At 44.5% G+C, this 24,846-nt stretch overlaps 1 protein-coding gene and 2 long non-coding RNA genes across 3 annotated transcripts in view; 1 reads left to right on the top strand and 2 right to left on the bottom strand.

Annotated features, from left to right (window-relative positions):
- Positions 1–24,846, bottom strand: part of LOC309490589 — a 232,142-nt gene that overhangs the window by 89,510 nt on the left and 117,786 nt on the right. The window lies entirely within an intron of this gene.
- LOC309489965 (uncharacterized protein) lies at positions 3,737–12,181 on the top strand (the record flags this gene model as incomplete). Its single annotated transcript, XM_082158920.1, has 5 exons — positions 3,737–3,910; positions 6,272–6,466; positions 7,073–7,152; positions 7,250–7,787; positions 12,101–12,181. The coding sequence occupies exons 1-5, from the start codon at positions 3,812–3,814 to the stop codon at positions 12,179–12,181; spliced, it is 993 nt and encodes a 330-aa protein (XP_082015046.1). The 5' UTR covers positions 3,737–3,811.
- Positions 17,896–19,002, bottom strand: LOC309491336. Its single transcript, XR_014203040.1, has 3 exons — positions 18,812–19,002; positions 18,169–18,292; positions 17,896–18,003 (listed from the first exon to the last, which is right to left on the bottom strand). It is a non-coding gene; the product is annotated as an uncharacterized lncRNA (long non-coding RNA).

Below are 24,846 nucleotides of genomic sequence, written 5' to 3'. Positions count from 1 at the left end.
TCAGTAAGAAGCGCTCATAATGATTACATCGACGCATTTGGGTATAAATTCAATAAATATTATTCCTGTCTATAGAAATATGATGTGAATCTATGAGAATATATCAATATTTCTCCAAGTCTGCACATTTTTGAGCTAAAAGCCCTGAGGGACGTTGTTTTGTGAAGCACTGTCATGACGACAGCACAGAGTTTTTTTTTATGAATGGACCAGCTGACGCTCATAATTCATATTAAAAGGTATCGACGCATTTTTTCATTTCATAACTCCTGACACAAATTAAGACATAACTGTCACTATAAGTTTCTCAGAATACAATAGTTGTCAAATACTGAAACTTGAGTCTTATATCTTTTTAATGATGTATAGTTTGTGAAGATATAACATTAAATCTGATAGTAACTTTGAACTAAATAAATAAAAAAACGCTTCAGTGCGCCGACGCACTGGTGAAGCTTAAGAGTGTTGAACGTGAGATAAACATCATACGATTTGCTTCGGCATCTCGCTTGCAATATCACTTGCGTATTGGCCGAAAACAAAAAAATCACAACACAGGAAAACCATGATTGTGTTATTATGTATTACATTAATTCAGCAACAGAGCATGACATGGAACCTGGTCTGTCCTAACACTAGAAGACGGTACCAAAATCTAGCGCTGCAACAACTCGCTAATTAAAAAAAAGCTCAACTTACCATGTGTTTTTTTTAGTTAGAAAACAGAAGCTCGCTATTCTTAGTCCAGTTGTTGAGAAGCATCACGGAATTGTTAATTATTCAAATGCAAGCTGAAAGATATAATTTAAATTTTTGAGTGACAGACGAGTAGAAGGGTGGGGGCACATTGGGGGGCCAATCAGTTTTCAGTTTTCCAGTGCCCCCATGGCCCCTCCCCTGTCTATGCCACTGAGAATACGACTGACCGAATAAGCAGGCTCCACATCAACCATTCGTGGCGTGGGGGAACCGGGGCAGGCGGATTGATATCAGAATGAAAAATGGGTTTTAATTTAGAAACATGGAAGACAGAATGAATTCTCCTATACGTCGAGGGAGTTTGAGGCAGACTGTCACCAGGCTGGAGAAAGGAGATGGAGGAGGAAGAAGGATGTAGAAAGAGGAGGAAGAAGATGGAGGAGGAAGGGTGTAGAAAGAGGAGGAAGAAGGAGGGAGGCTGGAGGAAGAATATGGAGGAGGACAAAGGGTGTAGAAAGAGGAGGAAGGAGGAGGAAGAATATGGAGGAGGAGGAAGGGTGTAGAAAGAGGAGGAAGGAGGAGGGAGGCTGGAGGGAGAATATGGAGGAGGACGAAGGGTGTAGAAAGAGGAGGAAGAAGGAGGGAGGCTGGAGGAAGCAGATGGAGGAAGAAGAAGGGTGTAGAAAGTGGAGGAAGGAGGAGGAAGAAGATGGAGGAGGACGAAGGGTGTAGAAGGAGGAGGAAGGAGGAGGAAGAAGACGGAGGAGGAGGAGGAGGGAGGCTGGAGGAAGAAGATGAGGAGGATGAAGGGTGTAGAAAGAGGAGGAAGGAGGAGGAAGAAGACGGAGGAGGAGGAGGAGGGAGGCTGGAGGAAGAAGATGGAGGAGGATGAAGGAAGATGAAGGAGGAGGAAGGAAGATGAAGGAGGAGGAAGAAGATGGAGGAGGAGGAAGGATGAAGGAGGAGGGAGGCTGGAGGAAGAAGATGGAGGAGGAGGAAGGGTGTAGAAAGAGGAGGAAGGAGGAGGAAGAAGGTGTAGGAGGAGGAAGGGTGTAGAAAGAGGAGGAAGGAGGAGGAAGAAGACGGAGGAGGAGGAGGCGGGAGGCTGGAGGAAGAAGATGGAGGAGGAGGAAGGAAGATGAAGTAGGAGGAAGGAAGATGAAGGAGGAGGAGGAAGGATGAAGGAGGAGGGAGGCTGGAGGAAGAAGATGGAGGAGGAGGAAGGGTGTAGAAAGAGGAGGAAGGAGGAGGAAGAAGGTGTAGGAGGAGGAAGGGTGTAGAAAGAGGAGGAAGGAGGAGATGGAGGAGGAGGAAGGGTGTAGAAAGAGGAGGAAGGAGGAGGGAGGAAGGAGATGGAGTAGGAAGAAGGGTGTCAAAAGAGGAGGAAGGAGGAGGAAGATGGAAGAAGAAGATTGAGGAGGAGGAAGGGTGTAGAAAGAGGAGGAAGGAGGAGGAAGAAGATGTAGGAGGAGGAAGGGTGTAGAAAGAGGAGGAAGGAGGAGGAGGAAGAAGATGGAGGAGGAGGAAGAAGGTGGAGAAGGAGGAGGGAGGAGGGAGGCTGGAGGAAGAAGATGGAGGAGGAGGAGGGGAGGCTGGAGGAAGAAGATGGAGGAGGATGAAGGGTGTAGAAAGAGGAGGAAGGAGGAGGAAGAAGATGGAGGAGGAGGAAGGAGGAGGAGGAAGGAGGAGGAAGAAGATGGAGGAGAAGGAAGGACGAAGGGTGTAGAAAGAGGAGGAAGGAGGCTGGAGAAAGGAGATGGAGGAGGAAGAAGGGTGTCAAAAGAGGAGGAAGGAGGAGGAAGATGGAGGAGGAAGAAGGGTGTCAAAAGAGGAAGAAAGATGAGGAAGAAGGAGGGAGGCTGGAGGAAGAAGATGGAGGAGGAGGAAGGGTGTAGAAAGAGGAGGAAGAAGGAGGAAGGAGAAGGAAGAAGATGGAGGAGGAGGAAGGAGAGAGGCTGGAGGAAGAAGATGGAGGAGGAGGAAGGGTGTAGAAAGAGGAGGAAGAAGGAGGAAGGAGAAGGAAGAAGATGGAGGAGGAGGAAGGAGAGAGGCTGGAGGAAGAAGATGGAGGAGGAGGAAGGAAGAGGAAGGAGGAGGAAGAAGATGGAGGAGGAGGAAGGACGAAGGAGGAGGGAGGCTGGAGGAAGAAGATGGAGGAGGAGGAATGGTGTAGAAAGAGGAGGAAGGAGGAGGGAGGCTGGAGAAAGAAGATGGAGGAGGAAGAAGGGAGGAGGAAGAAGGGTGTAGAAAGAGGAGGAAGGAAGAGGGAGGCTGGAGGAAGGAGATGGAGGAGGAAGAAGGGTGTAGAAAGAGGAGGAAGGAGGAGGGAGGCTGGAGGAAGGAGATGGAGGAGGAAGAAGGGTGTCAAAAGAGGAGGAAAGAGGAGGAAGATGGAGGAAGAAGATGGAGGAGGAGGAAGGGTTTCAAAAGAGGAAGAAAGAGGAGGAAGAAGATGGAGGACGAGGAAGAAGGAGGGAGGCTGGAGGAAGAAGATGGAGGAGGAGGAGAAAGGGTGTAGAAAGAGGAGGAAGGAGGAGGAAGAAGATGGAGGAGGAGGAAGAAGGAGGGAGGCGGAGGAAGAAGATGGAGGAGGAGGGTGTAGAAAGAGGAGGAAGGAGGAGGAAGAAGATGGAGGAGGAGGGTGTAGAAAGAGGAGGAAGAAGGAGGAAGGAGGAGGAAGAAGATGGAGGAGGAGGAGGGTGTAGAAAGAGAAGGAGGAAGGAGGAGGAAGAAGATGGAGGAGGAGGAAGAAAGAGGGCGGCTGGACCTTAGATCTATCTACATAGGAAACAACTAAACGTGAGCTATTTATGCAAACAGCAACTAAAACTGACCAGTAACTTCTGAGGGCAGATTTTCATCTCTTCGAGTCTGCTTCGACTTCGACTTGAAAAGCTTGGCTCTGATGGGCTTGTTGCATAAATAGAACGTTCGATATTTCCGGGTTGTTACGGTAGGCTGCACGACTTCCGGTTACTCCTGTCAGAGCGAGTCTGACAGCGAGCAGCTGCTTGTCAGAGCGAGAACGATAACGTTAACTTTAGTTAGTCAACGAGGAAGATGGCATTTTACACACGATGCTTGCAGGACCTGCCAAGGATAACCGTTAACGATGTACATAGGATTATACAATCCTCAACATCAGCCCCAAAGAGCAAGCGGGAGAAGGGGTTTAAAATGTATATTTCCAGCTACATTTACAATTACGAAGGTAAGTTCATTTACTATGCTTTGTATTAGTCTAGTAGCCTAGCCTATGAGCTATCTTGCTAACCGGTAACGTTAAACATTGAATGAGCCTGACGAATATTATCTTGTTTTATGTGTTTTGATCATAACATGATATTATTCTTAACTCATTGTCAAACAAAGAGCCAGAGACAGGGAGAGTGAGCGTCCGCGCTACCTGCCATAGGTCACTGAGGAAGAATGAGAAACCTCACGACCTCAGAGTAGGATTGAAGATAGTTCAGTTGTTCCAGCCAGTTCTGCTCCAACCATGTCCTGGGGATTTTGTGTCGCTAGGATAGGTTCTGTATCAGTAACATCGGCAGAAAGTAGCACTCAAATATCTAACCTAGCCCCCATGAAAACTCCAGGAACTGGTTGTGACGGCTGTTATTTATTATAAGTTAAGTTTGTATGTTAAGTTGAAGTTTCAGTTATCTGTATGTTCAGTATTCATGTAACGTTTTTGACTTGTAATAGCCTACTAACATCTCACATATGTAATACTAACATATTTTAATGTTTAAAAAAAAACAGAACTAAAAACGAAAATTTTTGGTCATTTGTTAACTAATATGACTAATATGATATGGTTAAGCCTACCATGACTAACAATCTGAAAAGATATTCAGACACAGTTGTTATGGATGAATTCAAACATTACGGTTGGAGACAAGCCATTGTTGAGGGAGGAATGTGTCAAAAATGGGTTAATTTTTGTCAATGACCTTTTAGATTTATCTGGAGATTTTATTTCTTATGAAAACTTGAGAAATGTTTTTAGCATTTCTCTCGATCAGTTACAATTCAACCAGCTGATTTCTGCAATTCCTAAAACTTGGAAAATGAAACTGCAAAATGAAAAAAAGAATAAATTAATGGTTTGTCTTCCACCAGTAAGATGCCTCAAATGGTTGTCTGGTGTAAAGATAAATAAAATAATATATATTTGGAATTTAAATATCACAGGCACTGCACTTTTTCCACACAGAACTTGCCTGTTTTGGGAAGATGAATTTAATGATCCAATTTTGTGGAAAGATTATTTTAGAACAATTTATAGAAATGTAAGCTTAGCGTTAAGTTCTGCCAGGAAGACTCAATCAGCGCGTCATGAATTAACTCACTTCTAACCAATCATGTGTTAACACTCTCAGTATAAAAGAATGGTACTTACATCCGTCTGAGTTCGCAGATACTGACGGCGCCAATTACCTCCATCCTCCCCAACCACCTCCAAGATGGTCCTTTCCCTCCATCCTCCCCACCACCACCAGGATGGTCCCTTCCTTTGCCTCCAGGGGGTCGGCTGCGCCCCTGCCTTCATCTTCAGGCGGGATTTGCAGATTCCGTTACCCTCGCATTGCTTGCTAAGGACGGGGCCTACGCCAAAGACTATGCTTGCTGAGCTATTAATAAATGTACTCGTTATATCATTTTATCTCCCGAGTCTTTCTGGTAGAACTACAATCGATTCATATTCCAGAATATTTCAATTTACAATTTTTTATAAAATTATTGCAACAAAAAAATCTTTGTTCAAATGGCAGATAGAAAAGGATCCCTGTTGCAGGTTCTGTGGGGATGAGGAGGAGGACCTGATGCATTTGTTTTATTTTTGCCCACATGTGGCTAAGTTTTGGGTCAGTATACAGTTATGGTTAAGGTCTATGGATATTGTTTTGCAAATCACACCTCAGAATATTTTGTTATGTGTCTTTGAGGGTAAATGCACACACTTTTTGAATATGATTATTTTGATGGGTAAAATTTTTATTTTTAAAGCTAAAACTTTATCAAATTTAGGTATAAAACACTTTAAGAATAGAGTGTTTTATCAGTATATGCTAGAAACAATTATAGCAACAAATAACAACAGAATAACTGAGCATGAAAATAAATGGAATGTCTGCTTACTTGAGTTAGAGATATAAATATTAGGTGTACTTTCTTAAAGGTGCTATGGCATAAATGTTTTGCTAATTCTATTGTATTTTGTTTATTTTTTATTTTTATTTTTTATTATCAGTATTATTGATTTATTTTATTTTTTATGTTATTAATTTTGTTTGCTTTGTGCTTCTTTTTATTTTGCTTTCTTGTCATAACACTATGAATGTGTGGATGATTGTGGTTGTGGTATGAATGCATGGGGAGGTGGGTGGGGGGTTTGAAGCTTGTCTTGTTATTTTAATCTGTAATAAAAAATAATAAAAAATAAAAAAATAAAAAAAAACAATCTGAAATGTTGATTTTGTTCCATTTCCTGTGCCTGCACTATATTTAAGATGGTAATGGTTATCTGTAATATGATTAGTTTGTAAAATTGTCTCTCTTTTTTTAGATTACACTTGAGCACTCATTCCCGGTGCAACTGTGTGAGGCTGTGTGTTCATGTGTGGCTGGTAAGGCACTGTGCAATCACAATGTTGCACTGCTCTATCAGACAGCACACTACTCACAGCTTCAGATCAGTGCTGTACCCCCTGTCCTTAGTTGCACTGAAACAGAGCAACGCTGGCACAAGCCAAGGTCTATGGTAAGTCTGAGAGCATTATTAACCACACTGTTTCATAGTGTAGTCAGTCAGCTGAATTGGTATGTGTGCAAAGCTTGCTTTCATTAAAGGTGGTATCAGTGATTTCAGGCCCAAAAATATATATATTTTTTTTTCCTAATGATCCGCTAGCTGCCCGCTCCATAAGCATGCCGTCAAAAAACCGCGTCTCTGTAGGCAGCCTAGGCTCTGAGATCTGCACACAAAAACAAATGGTTTCACCAAACACTCAAAACAAAAACAAATAGTGTTCCAACCAATCACTGACAGGGGGAGGGTGTTGTGAGGTTTTGTGCTCGTGCACGGCTGCACGCGAAGTCAGAGCTGAAGAAGAAGCTGGCTCAAAACCTCACAACACCCTCCCCCTGTCGGTGATTGGTTGGAACACTATTTGTTTTTGTTTTGAGTGTTTGGTGAAACCATTTGTTTTTGTGTGCAGATCTCAGAGCCTAGGCTGCCTACAGAGACGCAGTTTTTGGCGGCATGCTTATGGGGCGGGCAGCTAGCGGATCGTTAGGAAAAAAAATATATATATTTTTGGGCCTGAAAATCACTGATACCACCTTTGAAGACCATTACTATCAACAGGGTGTGAAGCCAGGCCGGGTCAGAGACATGGTCGTGTTGTCAGCCAAACCCAAGCAAAAGACGGTTGGAAATGGTGTAAGGTAATAATGTTTTATCTTATTTCTATAATTTAGATAAAACATGATTAAAATATGAAAATAAACACATCTGAAACACAGCATGTTACCATGTACACAGGAGCACACTTTACAAAGCACTGAGGGGAGAACTGCCAGATGTGGACATGCTCAAAGTGGCTGAGGTGTATAGTGATTTCCCTGCGACCTTGGCGCCACTCATCACCACCATGGCCATTAGCTCTGATGTTCCATTAGTCCAGTCAGCACTAGGGGAAGTGCAGGAGGGAAGTGCCATCGCCTCTCAGCACCCAGTGGCACCCACCAGGACCATCCAGTTGCACTCAGATGCACCTCCACCTCCACTTCTGCCGTTGGCTGATTACAGGTTGGAGCCTACAACCTGTCAATTTGTTTGCAGTGAACAACAACAACTTCATCTGGTCTCCCTGCAGACAAGTATTGAAATGGCCAGACAGGTGGAGGCTTCCACACGGGACCAGAGCTTGTCTGCAGAGTGGCATCAGGTTCGTCGACCACGGCTAACGTCCTCACACTTTAGAGAACTGTGCCATGTTCGAGGTGAGAGTACAGCACAGCAGCTCGCTCAGAGGATTTGGAAGGGCACTGTTCAAACTGCTGCCATGAAGAGGGGCCTGGTACTTTAACCTGTTGCCATTGAGGAGTACTGCAGGGTCAAGAACACAAACTATTGGCCCTGTGGATTTATCATCCACCCTGATGCCCCCTGGTTAGGGTCTTCTCCTGACGGGGTTGTATTTGACCCAACCGAAAACCCTCCCTATGGTTTGGTTGAGATTAAATGCCCAAATTGCAAGAGCTATGTTGATAGCAAGTACTTGAAGTTGCATGGCAACACAATGCAATTAAAACGGCAGCACAGCTACTACTGGCAGGTCCAAGGCCAGCTTCTAATAAGTGGAATGGAGTGGTGTGACTTTGTGGTGTTTGCAGAGGATGACATGGTCATCCAAAGAATCTACAAAGACGCAGAGGTTGCACAAATCATTAGGGAGAAGGGGGATCACTTCTTTTTTTTTTTTTACATGGCTGTGTGTTTGAAATAGATACTGTTACTATTTACTGTTACTATTAGAATAATTTACAGTAAATCAGTTCTAGTTTTGTATGTATTTATTAAATTGAATCAGTTCAGGTTTTATAGATTTGTAAAAATAAATCCGTTTTGTATATATTTGTAAAAATGAACAATAACGCCTCGGTTACGACTGTAACCTCGGTTCCCTGAAGAGGGAACAAGCGTTGCGTCGAGTTTGACGCTAGGGGAACGCTTCGCGTGATGATGTCTTGAAGCACATGTAAAATCAGCCCAATGGCGTGGCGGAACGTCAGATGCGGGTGACGTCACGTACCAGGAAACTATAAAGCCTGCTTGAAAACAGAGAGCGGCAGCTTCGTAAAGTCTGAAGTAGCAGCTGACAGGCATGAAGGAGATATGGCAAGGTGACGCAACGCTCGTTCCCTCTTCAGGGAACCGAGGTTACAGTCGTAACCGAGGCGTTCCCTTTCAAGGGAACTCGCGTTGCGTCGAGTTTGACGCTAGGGGAACGTCTATACCAACGCCACCATAGCTACAAATGTCTGTCCTGTGTGAAATCATGAAGAGCAGCACTAGGAAGACAGAACATGAGACCCTGGTGTAGAGTCCAGGTCCAGAGAGTAAAATCTGACGAAAGTGTGCGGTGAGGACCATCCCGCCGCATCACAAACGTCCTGAAGTGAAACTCCTGAAAGAAGGGCCTTAGAGGCCGCCATACTCCTAGTAGAATGGGACCGGACAGCCATAGAGGAAGGCTGTCCGGCTGCTTCATAAGCAAGTGAGATGGCCTCAACCACCCACTTGCTCATCCTTTGCTTAGACACTGGAGATCCCTTGTTAGGGGACCCAAAGCACACAAATAATTGATCACTTTTACGCCACAGGGCAGCTCTGTGGACATAAGCATCTAATGCCCGGACTGGGCAAAGCAAATTATTAGTCTCCTGGTCCGCATTCTGAAAGGGAGGAGGACAGAAGGCCTGCAGTATAATAGGTCTGGCCACATTAGTGGGGACCTTGGGGATATAGCCCGGTCTTGGATGCAGAAAAGCTTTCACCATGCCCGGAGCAAACTCCAAGCATGATGGGGCAACCAACAGTGCTTGGAGATCCCCTATCCTCTTAAGAGAGGAAATGGCTAGGAGGAACAGAGCTTTCAAAGTTAAGAACTTCTCGGGAACCTCCTCAATAGGCTCAAAGGGGGCCAGGGAAAGGCCTTGTTAGCGCAATGGACAAATCCCATGGTGGCACCCTAGAGCGAACTGCAGGCCTCAGCCTCCAGGTGCCACGAAGGAAACGAGATACCAGAGGGTCCTTCCCCACAGACATTCTACCCAAAGGAATGTGGTAAGCACCTATGGCCGCCACATAAACCTTTAAAGTGGACGGGGTCAGACCTGCAGTGAACCGGTCCTGCAGGAACTCCAGCACTGTACCAACTGGGCAGTTAACTGGGTCCAACCGACGGTCACTACACCAAGAAGTGAATACTCTCCACTTCAGGGCATAAAGTTTCCTCGTGGAGGGAGCTCTGGACTGTAGAATGGTCTCAACAACCTCAGTTGAGAGACCTGACTCTATGAGCTGGGCCCCCTCAGAGGCCAAGCCCACAGGTTCCACAGTTCTGGCCGAGGGTGAAATATCGAGCCCTCTGCCTGGGACAGAAGGTCCCTCCTGACGGGTAGCTCCAGAGGAGGCCCGTCGAGGAGCGACACAAGATCGGGAAACCATACTCTGCCCGGCCAGCGCGGGGCTATAAGAAGCAGGCAAACCCGGTCCCTGCGAACTCTCTCCAGAACTCCCGGGAGCAGAGCCACTGGGGGAAAGGCGTACAGACGTAGCCTCGGCCACGTCTGTACCATAGCATCCAGTCCCAGAGGAGCTGGATGCGTGAGGGAGAACCAAAGTGGACAGTGAGACGTCTCTCGAGACGCAAACAGATCCACTTGTGCTTGGCCAAACTCCCTCCATATCAGCTCCACCACCTCGGGGTGGAGCCTCCATTCCCCGGGCCTCGGCCCCTGTCTCGACAGAGTGTCTGCTCCTATATTCTGGACTCCGGGGATGTAGGCTGCCCTGAGTGACAGCAACTTCCCCTGGGACCACAAGAGGATATGGCGTGCCAGATTGGATAATGGGCGCGAGCGCAAACCCCCTTGGTGGTTGATATAGGCGACTACCGACGTGTTGTCCGTATGCACTAACACATGGTGTCCCCTGAGATCTGTGATAAAGCTCCTCAGAGCCCGGAAGACAGCTAACATCTCTAGGCGATTGATATGCCAGGAACGATGATGGTCTTCCCACAGACCTTGAGATGAGCGACCCTCTAGGATCGCTCCCCAACCCGTGAGGGAAGCATCCGTCGTTAGCAGTTTGCGACGACAAGGAGCTCCCAGCACTGGGCCCTGGGACAGGAACCAAGGTTTCTTCCACATAACCAAGGCACGTAGGCATCGCCGCGTGACCTTGATTGTGCGAAATGGGTTGCCCCTCGGGGGAAAACCCTCTGGTCCTGAGCCACCACTGCAGGGGCCTCATGTGCAGTAGTCCAAAAGGTATCACGTTGGAAGCTGCTGCCATGAGACCCAACAGTCTCTGGAACTGTTTGACAGTGAGTAGCTGGCCTAGCTTTACACTTTTCACAGCTGCAAGGATGGAATCTACACGTGGCGGTGACAGGCGCGCCTGCATCGACACTGAATCCCAAACCACGCCTAAAAAAGTGGTCCTCTGAAGTGGAGAAAGCACACTCTTCTTGGCGTTCAGCCGTAACCCCAGCTCTTTCATATGGGCGAGGACGACATCTCGATGCCGAATCGCCTCCTGATGCGACTGAGCTAAAATCAACCAATCGTCGATGTAGACCATTTGCGAATACCCTGAAGGCGCAAGGGCGCCAGAGCTGCATCCACGCATTTGGTGAAAGTGCGGGGTGATAAAGCCAGGCCGAATGGAAGAACTCGATATTGGTATGCTTTGCCCCCGAAAGCAAACCTCAGGAACTTCCAATGACACGGACGGATGGAAATATGGAAATATGCGTCCTTGAGGTCTATCGTGACAAACCAGTCCTCGGACCTGATCTGTGGCACGGTTTGTCTCAACGTTAACATTTTGAACTTGAGCTGCATGACTGACTCGTTCAGAACTCGAAGATCTAAAATGGGACACAATCCCCAGTCCTTCTTTGGAACTATGAAGTACCGGCTGTAAAACCCGGTTTTCCTGTTGGAGGGAGGTACATATTCTATGGCCCCTTTCTCTAACAGAGTGTTTACTTCCTGTTCCATAACCAGAACCTGCTCGGGGCCCACCACTGTGGGCAGGACCCCCATAAACCGAGGTGGGCGTTTCTTGAATTGTATCTGATACCCTTTTTCCACGGTCTGCAGGACCCAACGAGAAACATTGGACAGTAGCTTCCACGCTGTCAAAGATTCTACTAGAGGTACCAGTCTCTCGAGACTGACTTCTGGGTTCTGTTGTTGTTGAGTAGTCGGTTCGTCGCCCTGTAACGGCGCACTGGCAGGGAACGACTGAACGGACTGCTCTAACACCCTCCTCAGAGGGGGCGGGCATCCCGAGGCCACTACGTTTCCTGGTGGTCCTTGAGATATGTGCTCGCCGGAGACCGCTGCGCCCTGAAACACCGGAGGAGGTGTTGACCGCTGCACTCCGGGGGGGACTACCCTCATCTGTCCTGAGCCCTCGGACGTCAGGACTTTTTCCCAGCAGCCTTCTTGGCGGTAATAACGGTCCGCAGATCCGTTCTACCCCTCGAAGGCTGCTGGGTTTGAGAGCGTCCTCCGTGTCCCCGTGATTTATGTGGGGGAGCACGGGCGGACACGCTCTGTTTTTGAGTTGCACGATGTTCAGTGCTCTTTTTAGATGAGTGAGGCTGCTCCCGCTCAGCAGCCTCGTGAAAAGATCGGCGGGGGAGAAGTTTTTGCAAAGCAGCTGCCTGCTTAGATGCTTCCTGAAGCTTATCAACAGCAACAGTAACAGCGTTGCCAAAGAGACCAAGCGTGGAAACTGGAGAATCTAGAAGAACATTCTTCTCTTTGTCTTTAATATCACTGAGGTTGAGCCACAGGTGCCTCTCAGTGGCCACCAGGGCTGCCATAGACCGCCCGATTGATTTAGCGGTCTCCTTGGTGGCCCTGAGAGACAAATCTGTGGCTCTGCGTAGTTCAGCAACAACCTCAGGACCAATACCCCCGCCCTCATCCAAATCACTCAATAATTCAGCCTGATAAGCCTGCAGCAGTGACATAGTATGAAGACACGCTGCAGCCTGACCAGAAGCTGAATAAGCCTTGCCCACCAGAGAAGAAGTCACTCTGAGGGGCTTATTAGGCAACGCCGGAGCTTTCAGGGAAGATGCCGTTGCTGGAGAGAGATAGCTCGCAAGCGTCTCTTCCACCTTCGGCATCTCCCCATAACCATGGTCTTTATACCCAGATATAGTTGAATAATTCATGGTTTGTGAATTAAAAACTCTATAAGAAACTGGTCTCTCCCACGATCTCGACACCTCAGTGTGGAGATCGGGAAAAAATGGCAGATTTCGGCGTTGTGGTTGTGCACGTGAGGGCAGGAAGCGTTCGTCAAGTTTACTTTTTGAACGAACATCCTGTTTATCAGATGGCCACTCAATACATAATCTATCAACTGCTCTTGTCACTACATCCAGCAATTCTTCAAATGCATGAGACTGAGGTGGGGCTTCCTCAGACTCAGCATCAACACTAACAACATCCAGTTCCTCAGAACTGGACAATTGCAGTGTTTGTTCTATCATCGGGGCGGAAGAAACCGCCGCGCGTGCTTCCGAACCCTGATGACAGACATCGGGTCTATCAGGTAAGGGCTGAGATAGGGCAGAGCCCGTCTCAGACCCCGCTGATAGATCCATTTGCGAACCCCAGGACTGAGATCGCCGCTGTGCCTCGGCAGCAGCGGGACCCGAGCCCTGGGGAACGCGAGCTTCCCGGAAGAAACTCAGCCGGGATCGGAGCGAGCGCATGGACAGCGCCTCGCAATGCACACAGCCAGCACCCTCGAGTGCTGACTGGGCATGCTCCTCTCCCAAACAAACAATGCACAGAACGTGAGTGTCCCTACCCCTAATAAAACGCGGGCAGGGATGCACACACATTCTGAACTGTTCGCTGGACATAATTGCTTTCAGTGACAAGACAACAATAAATAGACAGAGACAGATTTCACATAGAGCGCTACTGAAGACACAGAAGCTGCCGCTCTCTGTTTTCAAGCAGGCTTTATAGTTTCCTGGTACGTGATGTCACCCGCATCTGACGTTCCGCCACGCCATTGGGCTGATTTTACATGTGCTTCAAGACATCATCACGCGAAGCGTTCCCCTAGCGTCAAACTCGACGCAACGCGAGTTCCCTTGAAAGGGAACATCTCTGCATTTGTGAATGTTTGTAAACAAACAACATATCAGTTTAACCCTTGTTTATGTTGTCACTTGTGATCTTTGGGGTCTCCAGATACCCCCAGACAATAACATGTAATTTTGAAAAAAAATATTTTACAAATGTACTTTTACTCTGTTTGTTAATGTTTTTTACTCAACATTTGTCGTCATCCTCACCGTCACCTGTTGTCTTTGTCATTATCTCTGTGTATTTAAGCTCCCCCTGTTTCTCTGTTCACACACACTGTTTTGATTGTTTGCCTGTTGGAATATTAAACCTTGGTTATTTTTGTACTTCGAGTTCGCCGTCGCCTTCATCTACCCTGAGACGTTACAGCTATAGGGCTCCATTATACTATTTGCTATTTGATTACCTGAAAGATATCTTTTCACAAGTTGGATTCAGTTGGATTCATATCTAAATGTTATAAAATCACAATTATAACAAAAATAAAAAAATTGTCAGTTTAGCATTTTTTGTATTGAAAAAAACCCCAGTTTCTCAATAATGTTACATTATGATTAGAATCAAACCTGAACAAAATGTTACAAAGAGAAATGTTGGAGTCTTAAGATGTTATCATTTATTTCAATCATCTATTACTAACTGTAACAGAACAGAAATGAACAATTATATTACATATTGGGTAAAAATACATGACATGACCATCAAAATGGAATGAACTGAACAGGAATAACAAATGAGCAAGTGTGTGTGTGTGAGAGAGAGTGAGAGAGAGTGTGTGAGTGCATATAAAAATATATGTATGGATTTGTAAAAATGAACAATAACATCTCTACATTTGTGGATGTTTGTAAACATACAACATATACAGTATCAGTTCAAGTTTTGTATAGATTCGTAAAAATGAACAATAAAACTTGAACAAAGAAATTGGAACTGATTGTAAACTGATTCATAAAAATTCTAATCTAGTGTCACGGTGTGACAAAAGCCAGATAAAGAGAGAGAGTAAAATCCTCGTGAAGGCAGTATGATTTGGAGACCTCTTGTGGATGGTCGTCTCATCACACCGCGAAATCTGTCGCCATGGCAGCGAGGCCAATTGCCTGATTGACAGCAGGTGAGGAGAATTACAGAGAGTGTTGTGAGAGGAACGCGCATTAAGATGGGGCTTTAAAAAGAGAGAGGAAACAGCCGAAGCGTGTGGTTCTTTCTCCCCCGTGAGAGGGTGGTTCTTTCTCCCCCGTGAGAGGGTGGTTCTTGAGAGGGTGGTTCTTTCTCCCCCGTGAGAGGGTGGTTCTTTCTCCCCCGTGAGAGGGTGGTTCTTTCTCCCCCGTGAGAGGGTGGTTCTTTCTCCCCCGTGAGAGGGTGGTTCTTTCTCCCCCGTGAGAGGGTGGTTCTTTCTCCCCCGTGAGAGGGTGGTTCTTTCTCCCCCGTGAGAGGGTGGTTCTTTCTCCCCTGTGAGAGGGTGGTTCTTTCTCCCCCGTGAGAGGGTGGTTCTTTCTCCCCCGTGAGAGGGTGGTTCTTTCTCCCCCGTGAGAGGGTGGTTCTTTCTCCCCCGTGAGAGGGTGGTTCTCCTCCCGTGAGATACTGTGTTTGTCGGCGGGTTGCTTGTATTTGAGGCTGGGCTGTGAAGCGGGCGAAGATTGAAGTGGAAAGAAGAAAGTGAAGTATTTGTCAACGGAAACCCAAGGGATTATCGTCGACAGTGGGAAAGACGCAAAGTGATGAGTATTTGATCCGTTGTTTATATGCACTGACACTGAAGTGGTGTGGAGAGTCTGGAAAGTGTGTGGCACGAGTGAAGTATTACACCGAGTGAATTAATGATCTGTCTCCAACCTTTGTTCTTCCTGCACTGAATATGACGATTACTACATCTGTTTGACTGTCTCTGAGAGAAGTGGAGCCCTTGTGAGAGACGAGAGTCGATCTGGTGGGAGAAAGACCGGTGGGTGAGTGCTGGCCCGAATGCACGGTGTGCGAGTGGAATGCAGTGCCTGAAGTGACAATTCACATGGTTTGTGTGATGGAGTGAGGTTTATCGTGTGGAGAAGTATTAATAGTCTGCTGTGCACTCTCCTCTATAGTCTTTCACCCGCTGTTTCTGAACAGGGTTTGTCACATCAAGCGTCCAACTTACTATTCGAGACAGCCCCGCTCTGTTAATGCTGCCGATCTATTAATTCCTGTTACATTGTTGCAGCGCACAGCTGAACTGGAGCGTCTTGCTTAAAGCATCCTTCTCGTCTGGTGGTCTCCACAAGTGTCCTCTTCGTCTGGTGGTCTCCATATGCCCCATTGAAAGTCGCTGTCCCGTTCGGAAAAGGTATTTGAATGAACGTTTGATACACTGTTGAACAGTTAAACCCTGCTACCTGGCTACAGTGCACAGCCGAAGTGGAGTGTCCCGCTCAAGTGTCCTCTTCGTCTGGTGGTCTCCATATGCCCCATTGAAAGTCGCTGTCCTGTTCGGAAAAGGAAAAGGTATTTGAATGAACGTTTGATACATTGTTGAACAGTTAAACCCTGCTACCTGGCTACAGTGCACAGCCGAAGTGGAGTGTCCCGCTCAAGTGTCCTCTTCGTCTGGTGGTCTCCACATGTCCCATTGAAAGTCGCTGTCCTGTTCGGAAAAGGAAAAGGTATTTGAATGAACGTTTGATACGCTGTTGAACAGTTAAATCCTGTTACCTGGTTACAGTGCACAGCCGAAGAGGAGTGTCCCGCTCAAGTGTCCTCTTCGTCTGGTGGTCTCTACATGTCCCATTGAAAGCTTGTCCTGTTCAGAAAGAGAGAGAAGGTATTGTAATTGAAACGTTCCATATGCTGTTGGGAAGTTGGATCCTGTTACCTGGTTACAGTGTACAGTTAAGTGGAGTGTCTCCCTTGAAGTGTCCTCTCCGTCTGGTGGTCCCCACCTGTCTCCACTGGAAGCCTCCGCCCTGTACAGAAGGAGAGAAGGTATCATTGTCGAGTGTCGCATCTTGTTGAACCATTGAACCTTGTTGTATCGTTGCAGGGCACAGCCAAAGTGAAGTGTCCTTTTGCCGGGTGGTCCTCCACGCCCGTGTTGCAAAGTGTTGCTATTGTTCAGAAGGAAAGAGAGTAACTACGGCATGTGTCTCGATTAAAGTGTTCGGCTGTTCAGGGTCTCCTCCTGGCCCGGCCCGCTCGCCGCCTGCGTCCCTGTGGCCCGTCTGAGTCGAGGACTCCCGTCCTCTGGATACTTACCTCTGGGCAGTCTCCGGCATTCGTTCCATCCTCACTGCGAATACCAACCTGGTTCCAGTCCGAATGGGGTCCGTGTAGCCAAGACTTCCTTGAGAGCCTTGTAAAGAGTACTTACCCAGTGGCCTACCTGAGTGGTGTGCGTCCTCCTCCGATTCCTCTCCGACGAGCCGCAGGGTGTCCACGAACGTCCATCCCGCTCCGGTCCAGGGGGCCCATCGAATTGCTTCTGGCGAAAGAAGAGATTTTAATTAGGACTTTTCAAATTTACCTGCTTTTAATTGAATAAAGAAATTGTTATTCCTATCCTCTGTTTTGTCTGGTTCCTTGACACGCTCCTCGAGGCGGTGCCCGGTCCCCAGGGGTGGGTGCAGTCTGGCTCGGCCCACCCCGACCTGTGACACTAGACCATTCATTTCTGTGTTGCCCATGCCTTAACCAGTGGTCCATTCTGGTAATTCACCAATAGACAAGCAACGGTGAACAACTGGTCAATGCTCCCACACACTGACAGAGGTATGACTTTATCAAACAGTTTCTCTTTTACTCACCTGATGCACCTCTCAACATGCACTCTCACACGGGCAATAGACTGTGTCTGCTGGACATCCTCTTTGGCCATCTGTTTGTTTCTTGCAAGGAAAGCAGGTCGGTAAACCTTTCCAGGAAAGAGATTGTCCACAAGAAAGCCTTTGTCAACCATAATGGCCATCTCTGGTGTGAGGAGTTTTGCTATTCCTGACTGCTTAAAACTTTCCCGGTCACTCATGGAACCTGCATACAAAGGTGACACAAAGGTGATGGGACCATGAGGTGCAATGCCAATCATGGCCTTGAAAGTGGTGTGTGACTTGTATGGGGAGTAGACTTCGCTGTGCAAAAGAAGAGAAGAGGGAGTTTGGCAAAAGATTTCTGTGCAGTCAAGCACCACTTGTGTGTCTGGGAACAAAGCAAACTCAGGTGGTAGATGAGCCTTTACTTTCTCTGGTGGTATCCACAGGCGGATGGAACCCAGAGGAAGTGTGTCCACGATGTAATTATTCTGCTTGCTGTGGTGGTATGGATGTTGAAGCGTTTGGCTAGGTCCCTCAAATGCAGGCCCACAGAAAGGTGCATCAAGAAAAGCAGTAACTCATCTATCGGTGCTAGTTTCTGTTAAAAAAAACAAAAACACATAACACACTAGAAATAACTTGTACTGTAGTATTAATGTATGTTGCCCTAACAAATCAGCTGAAAACACCCTTGATTAATACTGGAGCCTTTGACAGTCAAGATATGTCAAGTAAACTGTAACAAACTAACAACATAACTTACCGATGGTCTCAGAAGGCTAGGTTCTTTGGAGGCAGCATGGACACTGGTGATCCATACCATTTTAGTTGTTGCAGCAGGCTCCACCAATTGCCAAAAGGCCTGGAAATGCTTGTATGATGTAAATCTGCAATGAAATTATAATCACTTTAGAACTTTGTTCATAATAATACAACATGATGACTGACATGTTATTGACTACTGGCTTTTGTTGACAGAACTATGCTACGTAGGTATGGAGCTGTATATGAGGCTTGGGCTAGTGTTGCTTTAAACAAGGGGGACTAGGAGCAATTTGCGCCCTTGGAGACAGCCTTCACAACCCAGCAGGGATGGGTAATAACGCAACTACTTGTAACGCACATGAGTAAAAAAATAGTTTTTTTCAAGGAACGTGTACCCTCATATTACTATTTTACACTTTCCAGCACATCATAAACATATTTAAAAAAATGAAACAACGTACTTTTTTTACTTAAGTATATGTTTCTCAAAAAGGAAATTTTACTTTTCACTCGAGTACATTTTTAAGGGAGTAATTGTACTTGAACTTGAGTATAGATTTTCAGTACTATAACCCCCACTGCAACCCAGACACACATAGAGTTAGGCTGCTACATACAATTGCATAATAGCATGGACCAACCTTGTGTAAAAACGAATATCCTCATCGGATCCTTGGAGGTGTTGGAGTCCAAACCGAGACTGCAGTTGCAGTGATTGGACTTCTTGTTGGAGCTCCTCTACCTTCCTCCTCAGGGCTTCGTTTTCATCTGCCAGCTGATGTGTGACAAGTGCAGTAGTGGGGGTGACAAAGTAGGCGTGATCACAATGTAATACTTCCTTCTCTGTGACCACCTCGTTGTCAGACGCCATCGGTAGGTCAGGGGAAGGAGGCCTTGGCCGACGTTGCCAGACATTAAGCCGAGGTGCCGGTACGCTGAACTCATTCCAGGCAAACAAACAAGGGACACTGCCTTTCTTCAGTCGTTTCTCCCCCCCAGTCGTCGTTACAAAATCCTCAAAAAGGAAATGACAACTGCAGACACGAGTGCATTCAGTTGGAGTGAAGCTATCCCTGCGGATTTTGACTAGCCACTTTGATCTCACCTCAAGATCCACAGGGAAGCGATGAAAACTAATCGTTCCATTGTATTTCGACGAATTTCCACACATTGGCACACAACAGTGTAAAGACGTTCGTCTGGATTGACGCTGAAATTTAATTCGTTTTTCTGTTACTCTCAAGAAACTCATAACTAAACTATCTCTCTCTCTCTCTCTCTCTGACAGGAGATAACGTCAACGTAACCGGAAGTCGTGCAGCCTACCGTTACAACCCGGATATATCGAACGTTCTATTTATGCAACAAGCCCATTTGTCAATCTGAATGTAGCTGAACTGAAAAAGACGTTCTGTTACACTTTGTGTCAAAAAAATTACTGGCATAGACAAGTAGCGTTAATTTAAATCTTACCTAGAACCTAGAATCACAAAATAATGAGGTTCCAAAAGTCACACGCCATGCAAACTTGACGAAGCTGGGTAAAAAAACAAAAAAAACACACATTTAATTTTCTATTAATTAGCTCCCCCAAACAATTTCTGTCATCACTTACTCTTCAGTAGTTCCAAAACATTTAAGACTTTTGTTCATCTTCGAAAGAAAAACTGAGATATTTTAATGAAACCTGAGAGATTTACATCCCTCCGTTGAACGTTGCACCAATTCTGTTCTCGTTTCAAAAAGTTAATTGCAAAAAACATCTCCGGTAACTGTCCATGCCGGATCTGTCCCCGCTGTTTTGAAAAGTAATCACGGAAAGCAAAACAAGGCATTAGCATGACCGCATCAAGCTAGCCAGGCGATAGACGCTGTCTGATAGAGATGGGCGCTAAAAGAATTGCCCATAGCTGACTAGATTTGAGATCTCTGATTGGCTACAGTTTATGTCAAACATTTATATCTTAAATCAGCAATTGGCTAAGCTGCTCCACAGACCCGCCTCTCTGGACGATTTCTCCAGCGCCCCAGAGCTGATGAGACGTGCACACACGGAAGGACACATGCGCGCACAAGGTGGAGGACACGTGTAGAAAAGGCAGACATTTTTTTTTATCATATTTTTCACATATACTGGGTGCATTTAATATCTCAAACACACAAATACTGACAATTTGTATATATGATTTATGTATATATTTACTTATTTATTTAATGAGAGTGGCTCATAAACTGTGGTCTGGCTCATGGGGGGGCGGCCCTAGTGCCCTCTATTGGCCAGCCGCCCCTGGATCTGATAAACAGAAGCTCTGAGGTGCGAGCTCATTATCATAACAACCAATCACAGCCGTTCAACGGCTCTGGAATCAATCAGCTTTAGTCGTGTGTTACACGTGTTCTTTGAATTTAAACAAGTAAAAACTTTTTTAAACATCTGTGGAAAATGTATTAATGATGCATTTCAAATAATATGATGTTGAAATCTTTGTGGGAATTTCAGTAGTACAAACGTATAATGGACAACAGCCTTTTAGATAAGTAAAAGAAGTAAAAGTGAACATCATATTAATTTTAAGTATGCTTATTGCAATGCTGAATAATAGTTGACAAATATCTATAATGCATTGTAAGTTGGTACACTGTAAATGTAAAACTTGTTTTCAAAATATTAAAATGATAAATACATAAATATCTAAACCTTTACTAAAAGTATGTTTGTGTTTAGCATATTTCTTAAAAGTGTAACTAAGCATATTTATTACCAATGTACTTGTAATATACTTTTTAGAAATATATTAACAATCAATTCAATGTATATTTTAATGCACTTCAAATAAGCATGTTGGGAATACAAATGTATTATAAACATACTATTTGAATTTCAATTTGATTTGATTTGATTTGATTTAATTCAATTTCAATTTGAATTAAATCTTTTTCCCCCGGACAGCGTCCCACCAGTCCTCGTTTCAGACTCTCATCCACAGACAACTGGTTTTGGGAATTTTAACTGTGTGATAAATATAAGAGCACAGAACAACGGTTCATATGCTCATTGTCTCCAAATGATGATGACCAGGATAAATATTAAGTCTGCTGTTTAAAACAAATAAAGAACCAATGAAGGAGAATGTTATCATGCACAAACATCGTGAAACTCTGTATATTCATGTGCGCATGTCAAGAAATATATTACGATTTGAAGCTTGTGACATATAAACGCGCACATGAACCTGATCACTTGTTTAGCGTTCATGTAAACACTACATTCAGATTCATCAATGTGAATGAATTCAGTCCGATTGAAAAGTTGTTCATGTAAGCGTATCTGCAGAGTTTCTGTCCAGCTCTTAACGCTGAATGTGCTCTTGGATGGTTAGATACATGATGGGCTAATGTAGAAAATAAATAACTCAAGGTCATTAAAAATATATTCTGGGATGAATATATTGTAATCCTGTTTTTTTGTCATTAAGGGAAATCATCTTGTCTCAGTTACAAATTTTACTGGTAAATGATAAAGAATGATGAGGAGGTTTAAAACACATTAAAAACAACTGGTGTTTCTGCTTCACTCCGCATCGCTCTCATACTGTGATCTGAAACACTGACAATAAAACATCCCAGTGCCATCATCAATATCAGCTCTAACTCTTATTTCATATCAAATATATTACCACTGATAAATGTATATTTTTAAAGTTTTTAGAAACTTTGCTAAACATATATTGTAAACATGATATTGTGTAGTTTGTGATCCTCCATCAGCAGCTGCAGTTTCTCTCAGCTGTATCAGTGCAGTCACTGTGACGTCTGACTGACAGAGGTTTTTGTACGACTCTTTATCACTGTGTGAACACCCAGTTACTACTGATAATGTGTGCACTCTGACAGTAATAATCTCCTGTATCTTCACTCTGGACTCCACTGATGGTCAGAGTAAAATCACTGCCAAAGTAAGATCCACTGCCACTGAATCTAGATGGAGTTCCAGTATAAAGGCTGTTTATGCTATAAATCAGGAGTTTAGGAGCTTCTCCAGGTTTCTGCTGATACCAGGCTAAGTCATTAGAAGTTAGTCCTACATCTATATGACACTCTATTGTTGCTGTTTGACTCTGTTGGACAGTTTTAACTTCAGGTTGAGTCAGAGTCACTCCTCTGGATTCTGAAGAAGAGAAAATAAAAGTTATTAGTGTTTAAAACTTTTATCATCATATACTTTTACAAAAACACCAAAACCAGAGTCAGTTTTTACATCTTACCTTGAATAAACAGTGCAATGGTCCAGATGAAGATGTTGATTGTGTTCATTGCTGTAGTTTAGTCTTGTGTGATGATGAAGATTGTGTTCTGCTCTCAGTCATGAAGTGTTAAACTCACAGCACTATAAACACTCTCAGAGCACTGAAGCATGTGCTGACAATGCAAAGAAGTGGGCAGGATTTACAACAGCTTGTGCTGATAACAAACTCATAAACTCTCTACATCACTCGATCCTGTTAAGTGTGTATTATTTTTCTGTATACTCACAATAAAAACAAAGTGTTGTGCTTTTCGCCAAATAAAGAAAAATAAACATAATGCGAGTTCTGTCTTCTCTCTGTCTGTGTAGTCTATTCTGAAACACGTCCGAAAATGAACTGTAACTCAGCGAATATTTCTCCCACTGACACGTGAAATATGTCTTTATGAAGCTTGAATTCTCTTCTTTTAAATGAAGTAATTTATATAAAAAACAAATATTCTCAGCTTATGTAATCCATTTGAAAGCAAGGAGAGGTACCGTTTTTACGTTCTCCCTTCATTATATTTAATGAGCTGAGGCCGCCCCGCCTCCGGCGCTATTCACATGGTAAATAGTTTAGGTGATCTATGAATCAGATGATTCTGGACAGCGAGGAAGAATTCACCTTTTCCTCAGAGGAAGATTGCAACTCGCCGACGAACGGCTGCATTTTCAAGAGCGAATTGATCCCGCCGAGGACACAAGTTCAGAGTAAGTTGTTTACTGTTATATAATTCCTTTTCTGATAATATAGAACTCATATGAATTTTCAGACTATATTTTAGGTATGTGGACAAAAAAATCAAACTCAACAAATAGACAAATGGATAGCATATGTGGAAAGACCTGGGAACCCCCTTCAAAAAAAAAAGAAAAAAAAAGTAAATATGTCAAGTATTAAGAAAGTTACAACATTTTATAGTTCAGTAATCAGCGCCTATTATTGTCTAATTTCTAAGGTTAAAACAATAGAAATTAGTGTGACCGAAAACGAGTCATTTTTCACAAAAATGCTCATAACTTTTTCAATATTCAAGATATCTTAATGAAATTTTCTGTGGAGATGGGTTTCATAGAGTGCTTTGGATCCAATGTGTTAAAACTTAATTTTAACACGCATAATGACTGATTTGGCCTATCTTATGGTATTTTTCTGATGAGCAGTTGTTGAAAATACAAATAATTGAATGGGAAACAATGATCCAAGGAAAATTATATCTTTTTTTTTTTTTCAAAACTAAAATCATGAACAATATTGCTGACTGTAGAAACATTTTTTTTTTATATATATATATATTCATAACTTTTTTATTTTATATATTGCACACAAATAACCTACGATACATCAAATTTTTTTAAGAAACATGCGATTTTTTACTTTTTTTTAAAACATACTACATGTTATTCATCATTTACATTTGTTTTCATGTGCTTTGTGCCCCCGTTTTCTTAAATAAATAAGTGAAATAAATGATCCCTGTGTCACACTAACATTGTTTGGAGACGACGCTGGACCGTGGATAGCAGGTGAGTTGGAGATGAGGTTGGACCGTGGATTGCAGGTGAGTTGGAGATCGCGCTGGACTGTGGATTGCAGGTGAGTTGGAGATGACGCTGGACCTTGGATAGCAGGTGAGTTGGAGATCGCGCTGAACTGTGAATTGCAGGTGAGTTGGAGACGAGGTTGGACCGTGGATTGCAGGTGAGTTGAGATGACGCTGGACCGTGGATAGCAGGTGATTTCCGACCAGAGAAAGGCTGAGGCAAGAGGACACTGTAGCTGATTGGCGATCTGGCAGAGAAGTGGTGATCGATATATTGTCACACCCTTAACAGAGACTATATATATTCTGTTAGATGGTAAGATCATCGGCAATTAGATCGGCTGCCAGCGCAAACACAGACATGTCAAAATCAGTTGCATCTTCATAGGATTCGTCCTCCCCCCAGTACGCAACAACACACCTTTTTCCTTTCGCTTTCATTTTTACAATTCTTCCATTGTACACAATGCGTTTCCCTTCTTCACACCAAACATGGCACATGTTCCTTCCAACTGCTTTGCCAGACAACAGCTCTGTGATCTTTTCGAGTTTTGACTTTTCAAGCTCTGGAAATTTCTCTTCGAGATCTTTAATCTGGATATTCTTTAGTTTTCTTTCCAGCTTGTTTCTTGCGGTTATCTCCTTTGCTTGTTCTTTCATAGCTTGCCTTTTACTCAGCTCCTCCCTCAGATCATTCTGCTTTACTCTCCTCCTCTGCCTCTGGACCTGTCCCAGCTTCACAGCTTTTTTCAAAATTGCATCTCTCTTTTCTGTATCCATGTCTTCAAGGAATCCAACAGTTTTGTTCTTTTGAGCCCTCATCTTACATGAGAGAAAACAAAGG

The sequence above is a fragment of the Leuciscus leuciscus genome (assembly GCF_965113295.1).
Source record: "Leuciscus leuciscus genome assembly, chromosome: 25".
NCBI lineage: Eukaryota > Metazoa > Chordata > Actinopteri > Cypriniformes > Leuciscidae > Leuciscus > Leuciscus leuciscus.
The sequence above is the reverse complement of the archived record's forward strand: the minus strand, read 5'-3'. Positions and strand labels throughout refer to the sequence as shown.